General features: G+C 49.7%; 1 protein-coding gene across 1 annotated transcript in view; it reads left to right on the top strand.

Moving 5' to 3' along the window:
- Positions 1 to 19652, top strand: part of FNDC11 (fibronectin type III domain containing 11) — a 25179-nt gene that overhangs the window by 3383 nt on the left and 2144 nt on the right. The window contains exons 3-4 of the mRNA XM_048497940.1: positions 8320 to 8406; positions 8519 to 8668. Coding sequence (XP_048353897.1) covers positions 8320 to 8406; positions 8519 to 8668 — 237 coding nt within the window. The remainder of the gene's footprint in view (positions 1 to 8319; positions 8407 to 8518; positions 8669 to 19652) is intronic.

Below are 19652 nucleotides of genomic sequence, written 5' to 3' on the forward strand. Positions count from 1 at the left end.
TCTTCTTCTTCTTCTTCTTCTTCTTCTTCTTCTTCTTCTTCTTCTTCTTCTTCTTGCTGGCTGTAACCTAATACAATAAACAGGTAAAATGTCTCAAGATAGTCCTTAACAATTATAATATAAATATATCCAGAGTTAACATGCCAGCTCCAACTGCCAAGGTCACAAGGTACTTGTTATGGGTGGGGGGTGATTGCTCTGAGACTCCTTAAAGGCACAGAAAAGCAGGGTAGTAGTGGTTTAGAGCAGGCACGCTCTAGTCTGGAGATCCGGGTTTGATTCCCCTCTCTGCCACTTGAGCTGTGGAGACTTATCTGGTGAAGAAGAAGAAAAAGAGTTCGGATTTATATCCCCCCGTTCTCTCCTGCAGGAGACTCAAAGGGGCTGACAATCTCCTTGCCCTTCCCCCCTCACAACAAACACCCTGTGAGGTAGGTGGGGCTGAGAGAGCTCCGAAGAACTGTGACTAGCCCAAGGTCACCCAGCTGGCGTGTGTGGGAGTGCACAGGCTAATCTGAATTCCCCAGATAAGCCTCCACAGCTCAAGCGGCAGAGCTGGGAATCAAACCCGGTTCCTCCATATAAGAGTCCACCTGCTCTTAGCCACTACGCCACTGCTGAACCATGCCAACACATGCCAGCTGGGTGACCTTGGGCTAGTCACGGTTCTTCGGAGTTCTCTCAGCCCCACCTACCTTACAGAGTGTTTGTTGTGGGTGGAGAGAGGGAAAGGAGATTGTCAGCCTCTTTGAGTCTCCTTCAGGAGAGAAAGGGGGGATATAAATCCAAACTACTACTACTCCTATTCTTCTCTACAAGAACCAGCTTTTCAGTTCTCAGTCCTGTTCTCTTTTTAATACCGTTTGCAGAGTTTGAGTTTTTCTTGCCACAGGATTGATTGGCAGACAAACTAGCCAAGATGTATTTACCGGGGTCGGGTATAACCAGGTTCTCACCTTCTCTATTGCTACTAGATTGTTATTCATTTGGGGCTTGCCCTGCTCGCGGAAACTCAAATCCAATTACAGCATATAAAAACAATTCGATAGCAGACACTTCCAATAAACAATTCAGCAAGGCTGGGATTACAGAGAAGGACAGCAATGCAAGCCATGAGCCTCTAATTCAGGGGTCTCCAACACGCTGCCCGTTATTATCACCTGACCTGGTGCCCAGCAAGCATTTTTAGAAGTCGGCTGGGCCGCGTCTCGCTTTTGTCCAGCAGGGCCTCCCATTGGGCGCTGGAAATCTGATGGGCTGTGCAGATTTCTACAAAGGTGGTTTCGGCCGCCGCTGCAGCACAACCCGAAGAGATTCGCTGCGTGACTGGATCCAAGCCAGTGATGGCGAACCTGTGGCACGGGTGCCAGAGGTGGCACTCAGAGCCCTTTCTGTGGGCACGCACAAACAGAGTTCATCATGTGGGGGGGAAATCGCCCCCCCCCACACACACACACACCCAGGCTGGCCTGGGCCGTTGGGCTCGATTATTAGCATTAAACCTAAGACCTAGTTTTGGGGAAGCAGTGTAGGTAACCCTATCAAGCGCTGTTAAACCCCACTGATTTTCATGCAAAGAACTAAAGGTTTTTAAGGTTTTAGTAACTTATTTATAATTATATTTTATGCTGTACACCGCCCAGAGCCCCTCGGGGATGGGGCGGTATAAAAGTCCAAACAATAAATAAATAAATAAATTGTGATCCTTTACCTGGGAGTAAGCTCGGTTGCTGGCAACGTGGCTTGCTTCTGAGTAAACCCTCCTAGGGTCGTGATTCACCCGTTCGAAGAGTTGCATGGTTGCTTCAAAGCAAAGCCACCTTCTACCGCCAAGTTTACTCCTGAGTAATGCACGCCTCGGAGCCAACCGTTGTTTCTAAACGAAAACCTCAGTATTCGGGTTAAATGGCCGCGTTGGCACTTTGCGATAAATAAGTGGGTTTCGGGTTGCAGTTTGGGCACTCGGTCTCGAAAAGGTTCGCCATCACTGATCTAAGCTGTCTGTATGCAAAAAACACAACAACAACCCACAACATTTCAAAACAATGCAGTTCCCGCGACAGACATGTTGTGATTACACCCAGCATATTGGATCAGAATTCGAAAGATGACCACAGGTTCACATAGGTTGGGGATTCCTGCTCTAACGTCCCCAGCCAGAGGTTGTCAGCTCATAGACTGAATCTCTTGTCTGGTAACCTTCAACCGCTGGATTCAGGGACTATGGAGGACTAGAGCTTTTGCGAAGCTGTAGCTTGCATTTCAACCCCTGTGGGTAATTCTATCACAGGCCCCTTCCGCACACGCAAAATAATGCATTTTCAAACCACTTTCACAACTGTTTGCAAGCAGATTTTGCTATTCCGCACAGCTTCAAAGAGCACTGAAAGCAGTTTGAAAGCGCATTATTCTGCATGTGCGGAATGAGCCACAGTTCTCTCTGGACTCTCTCAGCCCCACTTATCTCACAAGGTATCTGTTAGAGCCAGCGTGGCGCAGTGGTTAAAAGCAGGTGCACTCTAATCTGGGGGACCGGGGTTGATTCCCCGCTCTGCCGCTCGAGCTGTGGAGGCTGATCTGGTGAACCAGATTAGCCTGTGCACTCCAACACAGGCCAGCTGGGTGACCTTGGGCTAGTCACAGTTCTTCGGAGCTCTCTCAGCCCCACCCACCTCACAGGGTGTTCGCTGGGGGGGAGGGAAGGAGATTGTCAGCCCCTTTGAGTCTCTTTACAGGAAAGAAAGGGGGGATATAAATCCAAACTCTTCTTCTTAAGGGGAGAGGAAGGGAAGGAGTTTGTAAGCGGCTTTGAGACTCCTTACGGCTCCGAAAAGTGGGGTATAAATCTAAACTACTACTACTACTACTCCTTTGGCTGCTTCTGGGAATCCCACAAGCAGGATGGCTGACAACATCTCCCTGCCCCTGTTTCCCCTCCCTCCCCTCCCTTACATGCCACCCCTCCCTCCCCTGCCTCCGCTAGGGTGGGTGGGCCATGTCCAGATGCCAGGACCCCGCCCTCCCCTCCCCGGCATGCCACCTCCCTTGCATGCCACTGCCTCCGGTACTGGAGGGAGTAGATCTCGATCATGGCTAGTACCCAGAGGTGGGATCCAGCAGGTTCTCACAGGTTCCGTAGAGTAGGTGACTCATTATTTGTGTGTGCCAAAAGGGGGTTACTAATGGGTGATTTTGCCACGTGATTTTTGCCTTAGTCACACCCCTCCTCTCAGCAGTAGCGCGCAGAACGTGAAGCAGTCTAGCAGGAGGTGCACCGGCGTGTGTGGCAGCCTGCGCCTGCGTGCATTCGTTTCCCGCCCAAGGACTGGCGCAGCGGCTGCATCCTTGCCACAGCCCCACCCAGGAATGCCCCGCCCCCGGAATGCCCAGCCATGCCCCCATCGTACCCAGCCCAGCCCCATTGGCGCTATGCCACAGTTTGAATCCCACCACCATGGGAACCTGTTGCTAAAAGTTTTGGATCCCACCACTGCTAGTACCCCCTGACAGCCCCGCCCTCCATGAATTTCTCCACTCCCCTTTTAAAGCTCGGTGATCCAGTGGCAGCGAGTTCCAACGTTTAACTATGCGCCTTGTGAAGAAGTACTTCTGTGTATCTGTCCTGAATCTCCCACCATTCAGCTAATGGTTTTGACAAAGACAGCACGCAAAAAATGAATGATAACTCTCTTATTTGTTCGGGACTCTATTCGAACGTGGAAGCGTACCATTTTCTGGACAGCTGCAGTTCAACTGACCATATGAACATCTTTACCTGAGACCAGTGGTGGGATCCAAAAATTTTAATAACAGGTTCCCATGGGGGTGGGATTCAAACTGTGGCGTAGCGCCAATGGGGCTGGGCGGGGCACAATGGGGGCGTGGCCGGGCATTCCGGGGGCAGGGCATTGTTGGGCGGGGCTGTGGCAAGGAGGCAGCCGCTGCGCCGGTCCTTGGGCGGGAAACGAATGCGCACAGGCGCTGGCTGCCACACACGCCGGTGCACCTCCTGCTAGACTGTTTCAAGTTCTGTGCGCTACTGCGGAGAGGAGGGGCGTCACTAAGGCAAAAATCACGTGGCAAAATCACCCATTAGTCACCCCCTCTCGGCACACACAAATAATTAGTAACCTACTCTCGGGAACCTGTGAGAACCTGCTGGATCCCACCTCTGCCTGAGACAGAGTATCGAGACCAATAGTCTGACTCAGGATATCAGTGTTTCCCAAACCTTCTGTGTCTATGGGCTCAACCACAGGGTGGGGGGCCATGATCACAGAATGGCTGGCACAGGAGGCCGAACCAACCATGCAGAGGAAGCCCAAGCACCGAACATAGTGCAAGATCTGCATTGAATCCCTGCTACTTTCTGGACAGAATGCTAAATCCTTTGGACCTAGAACAGAGAGGGAAACCCAGACCGGCATTGTCACCAGTTGTCCCCTAATCTCTGGAACGTACCATTTCCCACCCCATGGCTCCATCATCCAGCAAACCACTGGCCCAGTGGTAGGATCCAAAAATTTTAGTCACAGGTTCCCATGGTGGTGGGATTCAAACAGTGGTGTAGCGCCAATGGGGCTGGGTGGGGCACAACGGAGGCGTGGCCGGGGATTCTGGGGGCGGGGCATTAATAATTTCTCTGTTACTGTAAAAAACTCTTACTGTAAAAAAAGTTCCTAATTTCCAGCTGGGATCTTTCTGTCCATAATTTAAACTCATTATAGCGAGTCCTATCGTCTGCTGCCAACAGGAACAACTACTTCTCCTCTAATTCACTGCCTGTCAAATACTTCATACTTTCAAATACTTAATTTTGTTTCTAGAAATCAAAAGAAGTATCCTTTCCTTAAACAAGGAACTTTACCATATTTCTAAAACATGTTTTTAAAACAGCCCAACAGGGAGAATTATCCCATTTTCTTCCTTCGCTAACCAACCACATAGGAAACAACAGGACTTTATGATTGTTGGACCTAATGGAACTTATAACGGAAAAGCAGACCCAATTAGTAACCCCCTCTCGGCACACACAAATAATCAGTAACCCACTCTCGGGAACTGGTGAGAACCTGCTGGATCCCACCTCTGCACTGGCCCCATTTGGCTCTGTCTTGTCTTCAGAGGGAGTCTGAAAAGAATAATAGAAACTGTCATCAACATCGCCCGTCCCCGTAATGGATTTTTCAGGTTTCCGTGTGAATTCGAAGTATCTTTCCTTCTCATAGGTCATTAAGCACCATTCCTTCAAGAGCGGAGTCTCCGAGGGCCCCTGGCTGGGAGCTTGATTTGATATGTTTTTCTTTCCAAAGGTTTTCAGGAGTTTGGTTGTTCCCAACCCACGGCTTGGGATCCTCAGGTGGGTCACAGCGCCCCACCCACCAAGTCTTGAGCCCCTATAGAGCAGTGATGGCGAACCTTTTCGAGACCGAGTGCCCAAATTGCAACCCGAAACCCACTTATTTATCGCAAAGTGCCAACACGGCAATTTAACCTGAATACTGAGGTTTTAGTTTAGAAAAAACGGTTGGCTCCGAGGCGTTCGTTACTCGGGAGTAAGCTTGGTGGTCGGTGGCTTTGCTTTGAAGCAACCGTGCAACTCTTCCAACGGGTGAATCTTGACCCTGGGAGGGTTTACTCAGAAGCAAGCCCCATTGCCAGCAACCGAGCTCACTCCCAGGTAAAGCAGTGGCGTAGGAGGTTAAGAGCTCGTGTATCTAATCTGGAGGAACCGGGTTCGATTCCCCACTCTGCCATCTGAGCTGTGGAGGCTTATCTGGGGAATTCAGATTAGCCTGTACACTCCCACACACGCCAGCTGCGTGACCTTGGGCTAGTCACAGCTTCTCGGAGCTCTCTCAGCACCACCTACCTCACAGGGTGTTTGTTGTGAGGGGGGAAGGGCAAGGAGATTGTCAGCCCCTTTGAGTCTCCTGCAGGAGAGAAAGGGGGGATATCAATCCAAACTCTTCTTCTTCTTCTAAAGAATCGCGCTTTAATTCTTCGCATGAAAATCAGTGGGGTTTAACAGCACTTAACAGGGTTACCTACACTGCTTCCCCAAAACCAGGTCTTAGGTTTAATGCTAATAATTGAGCCCAGCAGCCCAGGCCAGCCTAGATGGGAGTGGGGGTGGGGGGTGAGGACTACTCTGTTTGCATGTGCCCACAGAGAGGGCTCTGAGTGCCATCTCTGACACCCGTGCCATAGGTTTGCCACCACTGCTATAGAGCGTCCTATTTTGATTGCTTTTCAAAAGGGCCCACTACTAGCATGCATGCATGTATAGGCAGCCAGGAGGTTGTGCAGGGTTGCCAACTCTGGGTTGACAAATTCCTGCAGATTTGGAGGCAGAACCTGGAGAGGGCGGAGTTTGGGAAGGCACAGACCCTCACCAGGAATGTTATGCTATGGAATCCAGTTTCCGATTGGCAGAGGCGTACCTAGGGAAAACACAACGTGTGATGGGTGTTTGGAATATGCTGTCACAGGAGGTGGTGATGGCCACTAACCTGGACAGCTTTAAAAGAGCCCTTCGGGGATTGGGCGGTATAGAAGTTTGAAAAATAAATAAATAAAATAAATAAAAGGGGCTTGGACAGATTTATGGAGGAGAAGTCGATTTATGGCTACCAATCTTGATCCTCCTTGATCTCAGATTGCAAAGGCCTTAGCAGACCAGGTGCTCGGGAGCAGCAGCAGCAGAAGGCCATTGCTTTCACCTCCTGCACGTGAGCTCCCAAAGGCACCTGGTGGGCCACTGCGAGTAGCAGAGAGCTGGACTAGATGGACTCTGGTCTGATCCAGCTGGCTTGTTCTTATGTTCTTATGTTCTTAAATAAAAGAGGCTTGGACAGATTGATGGAGGAGAAGTCGATTTATGGCTACCAATCTTGATCCTCCTTGATCTGAGATTGCAAATGCCTTAACAGTCCAGGTGCTCAGGAGCAGCAGCAGCAGCAGAAGGCCATTGCTTTCACATCCTGCAGGTGAGCTCCCAAAGGCACCTGGTGGGCCACTGCGAGTAGCGGAGAGCTGGACTAGATGGACTCTGGTCTGATCCAGCTGGCTTGCTCTTATGTTCTTATGTCACCTGGTGCAAAAGTTTTCCGTGCCCCCCCATCCCCCGTATGGGCGGCCACCCTCCCTCTCCATGACCAAACAACTTTTTTTTGCACCAGGTCTTGAAGTCAGTGTCTGGAGGAGGGGGGGGCAATTTTCCACCCCTCACGTGACTAAATGGCTGCAACCCGGGGACGTTTGACCCTATATGTCCTCCTGGGTGGTACGCCCCTGCCCAAAGCGATGACCCGCTCCCTAGCGACTGCGACCGCGCCCTGCCCAATTTCAACTCCACCCCCTAGGTATGCAACTGCTCTAGTCCTTCCTCACACCCCCTAGGCATGCCACTGACTGGACTCAGATCTCACTGATGAAGAGATCTGTGGCTCCCTGAAGCTCATACCCCCCAAACTCTTGTTGGCCTCCAAGGTGCTATGGAACTTGAATCCCACCCTTCCACACAACTACCCATCTGAAATAGCTCAGCTAAAAATCTCTCCCCAGGAAACTCCGATGCCATTTCTGTTTTTGATTCCTACCAGCTGTTTTCAGAACCTGGGGTGGGGCGGGGCAGAGGGATAAAATTATAACAAACGATCCATCTTAGTAGTAACAAGCCTTTATTGGCATAAAATAAACATACAAAATAAGCATACAAAATTTGCCCATTATTGCTCACAGTTATAGACACTGGTACTAAAATATATACATGGTCCTTCTGTAACTATAGAACCTTCCTTCAACTAAGTTGACTCACTTAAACGTCATTGAATACTTACAGAAGCTAGAAAAATTACTGCTGGCTATATGTGGTCATAATACATAGACATTGATTAGTATCCATCTAGACTTACGTCTGTTATCTTTAGCAGAAATTTTGCTACATTTTCGCGCACTGTGGGATCCATGTTGTTCAAAAGCACAGGTATCTTAAGAGCATCGGTTAGATTGTTATACAGAAATGGGATAAGTGCAGATTGCGACATTCTGGTTTTTGCAAACCTTACACAATGAAAAAGGGTATGATCGAGTGTCTCCACCTGACCCATATTGCATGGACATAGCCTCCTCTGTTTATCAATTTGTTGATATCTGCCATAAAGCAGCATAGAAGGCATTAGATTGAATCTGGCCAGTGTTAAGGCTCTTCTTAGTTTAGGATTGGTGAACGATCCATCTTAAGCCAATCTGACCCAAGGGCATAGGGGTGGTTTCGGGGGCAAAGCCCCCTGCCCCTTTTGCCTCCTGCGCCCGCAGATAACGTCCCGCGGCAGAGACCCCAGCAACAGCCCCGAGTCGCTGCCCCCTGTGATGCTCTCTGCACTTCCTTATTTGATCCTCAAGGTGAGACTGGGTAGACAACAGCATGAAATAGACTCTGGACCAGCAGGGTTGCCATAGCAACAGGAGCGATGGAAGAGGGGGGGCATCAACTCTCCGCCGTGCAAATCCGCAGGCCAACTTCCACACCCACCTCGGTGGGTTTACCTGCCGTCGTTCGGAAAACCTGGGAGAAATTACTACTGCTCTTCACGAGGATATTTGCTCCCCCGAGATCTCCTTTGCCTTTAGCACGGGTGCAGGGGGCAAGAATTGCACAGGAAATGTTCCTTCCCAACTGGGCATCTGCCTGCTAGGAAGAAAAAAGCCTTCATCGATTGCATTTCTGCCTGCTGTGCTATTGTTAAAAATATGGAATCCCGGCTGGATTATGTCGGTGTATTATGTCCTTTGCTCAAAGTTGGTTCCCTTAACTGAATATCTGGAGTCTGAATGATCAGAAGAAGAAGAAGAGTTTGGATTTATATCCCCCCTTTCTCTCCTGTAGGAGACTCAAAGGGGCTGACAATCTCCTTGCCCTTCCCCCCTCACAACAAACACCCTGTGAGGTGGGTGTGGCTGAGAGAGCTCCGAAGAACTGTGACTAGCCCAAGGTCACCCAGCTGGCGTGTGTGGGAGTGTACAGGCTAATCTGAATTCCCCAGATAAGCCTCCACAACTCAAGCGGCAGAGCGGGGAATCAAACCCGGTCCCTCCAGATTAGATACACGAGCTCTTAACCTCCTACGCCACTGCTGCTCCTCGAAGTTGGAGCATATTTACCTCGAAGTTGGATTCCCAACTCTTTTTGCGCTGGAAAGACGTTAATGGAGAGAGACGTATTTCAAGAGACGTGTCAATAGTTTTGAACGGTCTGCAAGATTTATGCCTCGCCGGCCGCTGACCTGGCGAAACCACATCTTGTTGGCCTTACTATGAGGTGGTGTTTTTTCATTTGTAACTCAGCTCTTCCGCAGTTGACGTCAGTGGCTAAAAGATTCACGGAAATAAAAAAAAGGCATATTATTTTAGCTGATGGGGGCCAGGATAAAAGCAAGCTTGCAAGCAGGTGACAGAAGATATGAAGAAGAAGAAGAAGAAGAAGAAGAGGAGGAGGAGGAGGAGGAGGAGGAGGAGGAGGAGGAGGAGGAGGAGGAGGAGGAGGAGGAGGAGGAGGAGTTTGGATTTATATCCCCCCTTTCTCTCCTACAGGAGACTCAAAGGGGCTGACAATCTCCTTGCCCTTCCCCCCTCACAACAAACACCCTGGGAGGTAGGTGGGGCTGAGAGAGCTCCGAGAAGCTGTGACTAGCCCAAGGTCACCCAGCTGGCGTGTGTGGGAGTGCACAGGCTAATCTGAATTCCCCAGATAAGCCTCCACAGCTCAGGCGGCAGAGCGGGGAATCAAACCCGGTTCCTCCAGATTAGATACACGAGCTCTTAACCTCCTACGCCACTGCTGCCCCTCACAGCGCATGTGTGAGGGGATGATAGCCTATGCAGTGGTTGCGAAGCTATGGTACTCCAGATGTTCATGGACTACAATTCCCATCAGCCCCTGCTAGCATGGCTGATGGGAATTGTAGTCCATGAACATCTTAAGTGCCATAGGTTCGCCACCACAGGCCTATGACATGTTTTCCACATCAAGCCCTTGCGGCCTAGCCAAAGCGTCCCCTTCATCTAAAGTTTCCAACTCTGGGTTGCAAAATCCCTGGAGATTCAAGGGGGAAAGGTTTGGGGAGGGGAATGACCGAAGAAGAAGAGGGAGGAGGAGGAGGAATTTGGGTTTATACCCCACCTTTCTCTCCTGTCAGGAGACCCAAGGTGGCTTACAAGCTCCTTTCCCTTCCTCTCTCCACAACAGACACCTTGTGAAGTAGGTGGGAGAGTTCTAAGAGAACTGTGACTAGCCCAAGGTCACCCAATAAAAATGTAGAAGGGCGGAACCACATCTGGTTCACCAGATAAGCCTCTGCCCCTCAGGTGAAGGAGTGGGGAATCAAATCCGGTTTCCTAGATTAGAATCCACCTGCTCTTAACCACCACACCACGCTGGCTCCATACAGCACCAAATGCCTAAGCATAAACAATGTAATATAATAGAGAGAGAAACCCTCCAGATGCCACAATCTCCTGCCCCCACCTGGAGAAAAGACAAGTCTACTGAAAAATCAACACCAAACCATGTACAGCTCTTAACTATTCTTGCTGTTCTCCTAAGCCTCAGGAGAATAGAATAATGATAGAATATTGTTAATATTAATTCTATTAATTAAGAGGAGGAGGAGGAGGAGTTTGGTTTACACCCCACCTTTCTCTCCTGTAAGGAGACTCAAGGTGGCTTACAAGTGTCTTTCCCTTCCTCTCCCCACAACAGACTCCTTGTGAGCTAGGTGGGGCTGAGAGAGTTCAGAGAGAACTGTGACTAGCCCAAGATCACCCAAGAAAAATGTAGAAGGGCAGAACCACATCTGGTTCACCAGATAAGCCTCTGCCACTCAGGTGGAAGAGTGGGGGATCAAATCCAGTTCCCCAGATTAGAATCCACCTGCTCTTAACCACCACACCACGCTGGCTCCGTACAGCCATATTGCCATAAAGACAGTCCACCTCCAAAAGGGGAACAGGTCGCTGTATTCTAGTAATCCTGGGCTATCCCCATGCCCGATCTGGCAGGGGGCAGAGCTACCCTCTGTCTCATTTTGGGTTTGATTCCCAGCTCTGCCGCCTGAGCTGTGGAGGCTTATCTGGGGAATTCAGGTTAGCCTGTGCACTCCCACACACGCCAGCTGGGTGACCTTGGGCTAGTCACAGCTTCTCGGAGCTCTCTCAGCCCCACCCACCTCACAGGGTGCTTGTGGTGAGGGGGGAAGGGCAAGGAGATTGTCAGCCCCTTTGAGTCTCCTGCAGGAGAGAAAGGGGGGATATAAATCCAAACTCTTCTTCTTCTTCTGAAATGTGCTGCTCCTTCTCTACCAGTTTCAGTTTGGTCCTCCTCATCTGTCCCCTAAATTGTCCTGGGATTTATTATCCACTCCACAAGGATACTGTTGTTGTTTTCCGCGCAATGCACCTAAAGAAACACATCACACCCAGTAGTCGGAAAGCAAATGTTTAACCAGTGCGCGAGCTTCCCTCCTGTGGAAATGTGGGCAATTGCAGCCAGCAAATATTTTCTCTGCCCAAGCCAGCCATTCAAGACCTTCAGGCAGAGGTGGGATCCAGCAGGTTCTCACAGGTTCCCGAGAGTAGGTGACTCATTATTGGTGTGTGCCGAGAGGGGGTTACTAATGGGTGATTTTGCCCCGTGATTTTGGCCTTAGTTACGCCCCTCCTCTCCGCAGTAGCGCGCAGAACTGGAAGCAGTCTAGCAGGAGGTGTGCCAGCGTGCGTGGCAGCCTGCGCCTGCGTGCATTCGTTTCCCGCCCAAGGACCGGCGCAGCGGCTGCGTCCTTGCGACAGCCCCGCCCAGGAATGCCCCGCCCCGGAATGCCCGGCCACGCCCCCGTCGTGCCACGCCCAGCCCCATTGGCGCTACACCACTGTTTGAATCCCACCACCATGGGAACCTGTTACTAAAATTTTTGGATCCCACCACTGCCTTCAGGCCCTGGGTTGGGACTGTCCTTCCCCACAATGCAAAGGGGTGGAATCTCCAAGAGGATGTTCTTAAAAGGAGATAAAACCCAGACTAATGGGACAGCCCAGGAAGACGCAAGTATAAAGGAAGAGGGCTGCAATCTACAGCTAGCATGACTGTCCTGTTTTCAGGTGTCGTGGTTAAGACCAGGTGGATTCTAATCTGGAGAACCGGGTTTGATTCCCCACTCCTTCACCTGGGTGGCAGAGGCTTATCTGGTGCACCAGATTTGTGTTTCCGCACTCCTACAGGCCTGCTGGGTGACCTCGGGCTAGTCACCGTTCTCTCAGAACTCTCTCAGCCCCACCTGCCTCACAAGCTGTTCGTTGTGGGGAAAGGAAGAGAAAGGAACGTGTTGGCCACCTTGTGTCTCCTTACAGGAGAGAAAGGCAGGGGATAAACCCAAACTACTACTCTTCTTCTGCCGACATTCTGCTCATTCCTTGGACAATTTTTTTGTATCCGTTGTTTTCTAATTTTGTAATAGAAACATACAGCTGGGAGGATCGTTCCATTCTGCACGATGCAGGAAATTTGTCGCTACCTCTCCCCGCACGCTCCCAGCCCAGAGCACAGCAAATCCCTGGGCCAATCTAGGCAGGAGGAAAATGCTTTCCTGACCCCCAAATTGCAAATAGCATATAAGGGCCACAGGAGCTGAGCTGTGAGCCATCCCTCCGTGCCTTCCCTCTCCCAATCTGCTTAAATTCAAAGTGAGGGCTAGTCCTATTACATGGTTTATGAGGCGGCTTATGCCCGTCTGAGAGGTATATATTTTGTAATCCACCTTGAGGCTCCCTGAGACAGGCCAGCTAAAATGAAACGACTGAATGCACAAATAAATATTGAAACACACGTCCACGTATTGTAAAAGGTCTAGAATCCGTGCCCTATGAGGAGAGACTTAGGGGGCCATTTTTCGATATTTGAAGGGATGTCATGTTGGGGAGGGAGCAAGCTTGTTTTCTGCTGCTCCAGAGACTGGGACCAGGAGTCGTGGATTCAAGGTGAAGGAAAAGAGATTCCACCTAAACATTAGGAAGAACTTCCTGACCGTCAGGGCCAGTGGTGGGATCCAAACATTTTAGTAACAGGTTCCCATGGTGGTGGGATTCAAACTGTGGCGTAGTGCCAATGGGGCTGGGCGGGGCACGACGGGGGCGGGGGCGGGCATTCCGGGGGCGGGGCATTTCTGGGCGGGGCTGTGGCAAGGACACAGCCGCTGCGCAGATCCTTGGGCGGGAAACGAATGCACGCAGGCGCAGGCTGCCACGCGCGCCGGTGCACCTCCTGCTAGACTGCTTCAAGTTCTGCGCGCTACTGCTGAGAGGAGCGGCGTAACTAAGGCAAAAATCACCTGGCTAAATCACCCATTAGTAACCCCCTCTCGGCACACACAAAGAATTAGTAACCTACTCTCAAGAACCTGTGAGAACCTGCTGGATCCCACCTCTGAACGGATCCCTATACAAGTTGGGCTAAAGGTCCGATTCAGCTTCATATAAAGGTAAAGTTTCCCCTTCAGTCGTGTTCGACCCTGGGGTACCACTGCAAGCAGTGATTTCATAGGCAAGCCATTTTTGTGGGGTAGTTTGCCATTGCTTTCCCCGGCTATTCTTTACCCCCTAGCTATGAGCTAGGTACTCATTTACCAACCAAGGAATGGATGGATGGCTGAGTTGACCATGAGCCAGCTGCCAGGATATCTGACCCACAGGGGGCTCAAACTCCTGACCGTGCGAATGGCAGTGCACGCACTTAACCGCTACGCCACGTGGCGCCTCAGCTTCATGTGCTCCTGCTCAAAGACGAGCTTTGTAAGTCCAAAGCACAAGAGATCCAACTTGGCAAGAAACTTCGGTGGTTTAGCATATAACCACTGCGGCGCAGATCCGGTTCTGCAGCCATCTGTTCCCCACCTGGGCTTTTGCACAAACACATTTCGAAGCGGATCCTGACTCACTGCGGGGTGATGAAGACGTTCCTCCGCCGAGATCCGTTCCTACCCAAGATTAATGGGCTGGCTCTCGATGCCACCGGTGTTCTGAGAATTCAGTATCTGTGTAGAGAACTCCAAAAGCCGATAGCAAATGAGACAATAAAAGCTTCATCCCCTGGCAGGGAAACAGGAATTTTAAATGGGTTTAGGTTTTCTTGTTGCTGGAGGTTTTTTTGAGAAGCCACAAACTTTTGTCGTTGACTTTGAAAAACTCACTTTTCTTTCTAGCTCCTTTGTGGAATGGAGGCCTCTTTCTCCCTGGGTCTTACAGAATGGGATGGGAGAAATGAGCTGCTCATCAGAAAGAATCATAGAGTCGTAGAATTATAGAACCATAGAGTTGGAAGAGACCCCAAGGGCCATCCAGTCCAACCCCCTGCCGTGCAGGAACACACAATCAAAGCACTCCCGACAGATGGCCATCCAGCCTCTCTTTAAAACCCTCCAAAGAAGAAGACTCCACTACTCTCCAAGGCAGTGTATTCCCCTGTCGAGCAGCCCTAACTGTAAGGTGACCAGATGGTTTGGAGGCGGGACTGTCCCGCCAAAAGCGGGACATCTGGTCAGCCTGCCTAACTGTCAGGAAGTTCTTCCTACCCATAAAATCATAGAGTTGGAAGAGACCAGAAGGACCATCCTGTCCAACCTCCTGCCGTGCAGGAACACACAATCAAAGCACTCCTGACAGATGGCCATCCAGCCTCTCTTTAAAACCCTCCAAAGAAGGAGACTCCACCACACTCCCAGGTAATGCATTCCACTGTCGAACAGCCCTGACTTGTCAGGAAGTTCTTCCTGATGTTTAGGTGGAATCTCTTTTCCTGTATCTTGAATCCATTGCTCCTGGTCCTGGTCTCTGGAGCAGCAGAAAACAAGCTTGCTCCCTGGCCAACAGGACATCCCTTCAGATATCTAAACATGGCCAGGGGGAGGGAGGAGATTTTGGATTTATATCCCCTTTCTCTCCTGTAAGGAGACTCAAAGGGGCTGAAAAACTCCTTTCCTTTCCCTCCTCACAACAAACACCCTGTAAGGTGGGTGGGGCTGAGAGAGCTCCGAAGAACTGTGACTAGCCCAAGGTCACCCAGCTGGCATGTGTTGGAGTGCACAAGCTAATCTAGTTCACCAGATAAGCCTCCACAGCCCAAGTGGCAGAGCTGAGAATCAAACCCGGTTCTCCAGATTAGAGTGCACCTGCTCTTAACCGCTACACTGCACTGTCTCTCTTGAAGTCGAATAAACTTGTGAGTCGGGTTCCCGACTTCCAGGTTTGCAGCTGGAGATTTCCCACGATTACGACTGAGCTCGAAGCGATCGAGCTCAGTCTCCCCTGGAGAAAACAACTGCTTGGGAAGATGAATTGTCCTCCCCCTCCTTAAATCCCACCCTCCTCAGACTCCATCCCCCAAACACCCAGGTATTTTGCAACCCGGAACTCGCACCCTACTTGTGAGTAAGCGTGCCCGAGAGTCAGCTGCATGACTCTTCATTTGGGGGCATGATTCAGCCGTATACCATATTAAGCAGGTGTGGATAATTGTAGTTTCTATGCCAGCCAATTTCGCGTCGGCTTTTTAAATTCTGTTTTTGAGCACTCTGTGCTTTTAAACACTGTTGCTGCCTGGTTCGTACGCTAGGAATTATCTCTGAAACCTCTAATATTCAACTGCAAATTATGACATTTAATAAGGCACTAAAAATGCAAGAGAGCTAATGTGTAATCTTAACTCATTGATGGGGGGGGGGGATTCAAACCCCTGAGATTATTCACGATCTGAAATCAAAGCAGGTTCCAAACAATGTAGGTTGGAGGTAAAATACAGGACTCTGTATACATTTGTATGACGAAACCATAAAAGCCGGCAATTCCCAGCATGAGAGGCCTCAAAGAAACCCTTTAGGAGTTTCTGTACAAACGTCGCCATGCGTTTTCGGAAGGCTTCATCGAACATGTCCCTCAGTGGCTATTAGCCATGAATGCTAAATGGAGCTTCCAAGTTCAGATGCAGTATACCTCTCAATATCAGCTGCTGCAGGGTGTTTAGAACATAAGAACATAAGAACAAGCCTGCTGTATCAGACCAGAGTCCATCTAGTCCAGCTCTCTGCTACTCGCAGTGGCCCACCAGGTGCCTTTGGGAGCTCACATGCAGGAGGTGAAAGCAATGGCCTTCTGCTGCTGCTCCCGAGCACCTGGTCTGCTAAGGCATTTGCAATCTCAGATCAAGGAGGATCAAGATTGGTAGCCATAGATCGACTTCTCCTCCATAAATCTGTCCAAGCCCCTTTTAAAACTATCCAGGTGAGTGGCCATCACCCCCTCCTGTGGCAGCATATTCCAAACACCAATCACACGTTGCGTGAAGAAGTGTTTCCTTTTATTAGTCCTAATTCTTCCCCCCAGCATTTTCAATGGATGCCCCCTGGTTCTAGTATTGTGAGAAAGAGAGAAAAATTTCTCTCTGTCCACATTTTCTACCCCATGCATAATTTTATAGACTTCAATCATATCCCCCCTCAGCCGCCTCCTCTCCAAACTAAAGAGTCCCAAACGCTGCAGCCTCTCCTCATAGGGAAGGTGCTCCACTCCCTCAATCATCCTTGTTGCCCTTCTCTGCACTTTTTCTATCTCCTCAATATCCTTTTTGAGATGCGGCGACCAGAACTGGACACAGGACTCCAAGTGCGGTCGCACCACTGCTTTATATAAGGGCATGACAATCCTTGCAGTTTTATTCTCAATTCCTTTCCTAATGATCCCCAGCATAGAGTTTGCAAGTCACAGTTCTTCGGAGCTCTCTCAGCCCCACCTACCTTATGGGGTGTTTGTTGTGAGGAGGGAAAGGAAAGGAGATTTTCAGCTCCTTTGAGTCTCCTTACAGGAGAGAAAGGGGATATCAATCCAAAGAAACCCTTTAGGAGTTTCTGTACAAACGCCGCCATGCGTTTTCGGAAGGCTTCATCGAACACGTCCCTCCGTGGCTATTAGCCATGAATGCTAAATGGAGCTTCCGAGTTCAGATGCAGTATACCTCTCAATACCAGCTGCTGTGGGATACAACCAGAATCCCCTGTGGAGCATTCCGGGAGTCTTTAGGACATCTTCAGGACTCTTTTATTGAAAAAAATCAAGCAGGTTATACTACAGAAATCTTTGTCAAGCCTGACTTTTGCACCCAAAATCCCGGGGGGGGGGGGCTCTTTCAACACCCCCCCCCCTTGCCCAGCAGCGGCTCTGTGCTTTCTGAAGCCTGCATCATCCCGAGGTAGCCCAGATGTCCACCTTGGGAACTGCATGACCTCAAAGCCTGTGCATGCCAGCCACTATTAAGCACCAAATGTCTAAGCATAAACAATGTAATACAACAGAGATAGAAACCCTCCAGATGCCACAATCTCCTGCCCCCACCTGGAGAAAAGACAAGTCTACTGAAAAATCAACAGGTCTTGTCAACACCAAACCATGTAGAAGATGAAGAAGAAGAGTTTGGATTTATATCCCCCCTTTCTCTCCTGCAGGAGACTCAACGGGGCTGACAATCTTCTTGCCCTTCCCCCCTCACAACAAACACCCTGTGAGGTAGGTGGGGCTGAGAGAGCTCCGAGAAGCTGTGACTAGCCCAAGGTCACCCAGCTGGCATGTGTGGGAGTGCACAGGCTAATCTGAATTCCGCAGATAAGCCTCCACAGCTCAGGCGGCAGAGCGGGGAATCAAACCCGGTTCCTCCAGATTAGATACACGAGCTCTTAACCTCCTACGCCACTGTACAGCTCTTAACTATTCTTGCTGTTCTCCTAAGCACCAGGAGAATAGAATAATAATAGAATATTGTTAATATTAATTCTATTAATTAAGAGGAGGAGGAGGAGGAGGAGGAGTTTGGATTTATACCCCACCTTTCTCTCCTGTAAGGAGAGTCAAGGTGGCTTACAAGTGTCTTTCCCTTCCTCTCCCCACAGCAGACCCTTTGTGAGGTTGGTGGGGCTGAGAGAGTTCTGAGAGAACTGTGACCAACCCAAGGTCACCCAGCAGGAATGTAGGAGTGCGGAAATGCATCTGATTCACTAGATTAGCCTCTGCCACTCAGGTGGAGGAGCGGGGAATCGAACAGGGTTCTCCAGATCAGAATCCACCTGTTCTTAACCACGACACCACGCTGGTAGAAAACCACACCTTACCATACCCTTATCTGACCAAGATCCTGCCACCAAGTATACAGAGTCCTAAAGAGGTCCCAAGAGCGGAAAGGGACGTGGAACACTTTATAGTTAATGGCACCTATTATTTTCTACTTTCAATGTTTTATTTAGTACCCTGCGTTGCCAACACATAAAACTCAATTGACGTGAACTATGAGGGCAGAGATTGCGAGCGACTTTTAATTTGGGGCTAGCTGGTTCGTCTGCCCCAAGCTATCGATTTCCTCTAAAAGATGGATCCCGGCTGTCTGGGCCCATCTGACCCAAGTGCTTTGCTTACTCCTGTCATGTGAAAAAATATATGTTTTATTAAGCGTCAGATGAGAGCCAACACGAAAGATGGGGGGGGGGGATCAATTCGTGCCTTTACATTTTGATTCTGAAGTCAGAAACGTTGACACGCTCTTAATTTTGATTGCCAAGAGTCGGGATAATTAATACCCTGAACGACAGCGGCCAATTTCCTCGTCAAGAAGATCTTGCTGAGATTTGCATTCGTTTGCATTCATCCGCAGAGATTCACGGCCTTTCAAAAGGGCTGGGAACGAATGGATCTTGGGCTCAGGCATTGCTGAAGCGGCAAAATGGGTTGGCGAAGGTCACGCATCTCTGCCCCGAGTCAACAGCTCAGCTTGAGTTTGCAAGGTATTCCTTGAGGACAGTTCTAACGATCAAACTTCTGCATACCTCTCCATCATGACAGGCGGGATGGCAAAACCCTGGCTCTTGGACTGTCATTTTTAGTAAATGTAGAGTTTTTAAAAGAGTTCGAAGGCAGGAAGAGAAAGGCACGGGGGCCCATACCAGAGGAGGGATCCAGCAGGTTCTCACCCGTTCCCGAGAGGGGGTTACTAATGGGGTCTGCTTTTCCGTTAGAAATGCCCTTAGGTCCAAAAATCATCAAGTCCTGTTGTTTCCTATGTGGCTGGTTAGCGAAGGTGGAAAACGGGATCATTCTCCCTGTTGGGCTGTTTTAAAAACATGTTTTAGAAATATGGTCAAGTTCCTTGTTTAAGAAAAGTGTCCTTCTTTTGATTTCTAGAAACAAAATTAAGTATTTGAAAGTATGAAGTATTTGACAGGCAGTCAATTAGAGGAGAAGTCGTTGTTTCTGTTGGCAGCAGACGATAGGACTTGCTATAATGAGTTTAAATTATGGACAGAAAGATACCAGCTGGAAATTAGGAACTTTTTTTTTACAGTAAGAGTTTTTTACAGTAACAGAGAAATTATTAATGCCCCGCCCCCGGAATGCCCGACCACGCCCCTGTCGTGCCCCGCCCAGCCCCATTGGCGCTACGCCACTGTTTGAATCCCACCACCATGGGAACCTGTTACTAAAATTTTTGGATCCCACCACTGTGTATGATAGTTGACAAGGTCTTCTTCTTCTTCTTCTTCTTCTTCTTCTTCTTCTTCTTCTTCTTC

Source organism: Sphaerodactylus townsendi, linkage group LG05, assembly GCF_021028975.2.
Source record: "Sphaerodactylus townsendi isolate TG3544 linkage group LG05, MPM_Stown_v2.3, whole genome shotgun sequence".
Classification (NCBI taxonomy): Eukaryota; Metazoa; Chordata; class Lepidosauria; order Squamata; family Sphaerodactylidae; genus Sphaerodactylus; species Sphaerodactylus townsendi.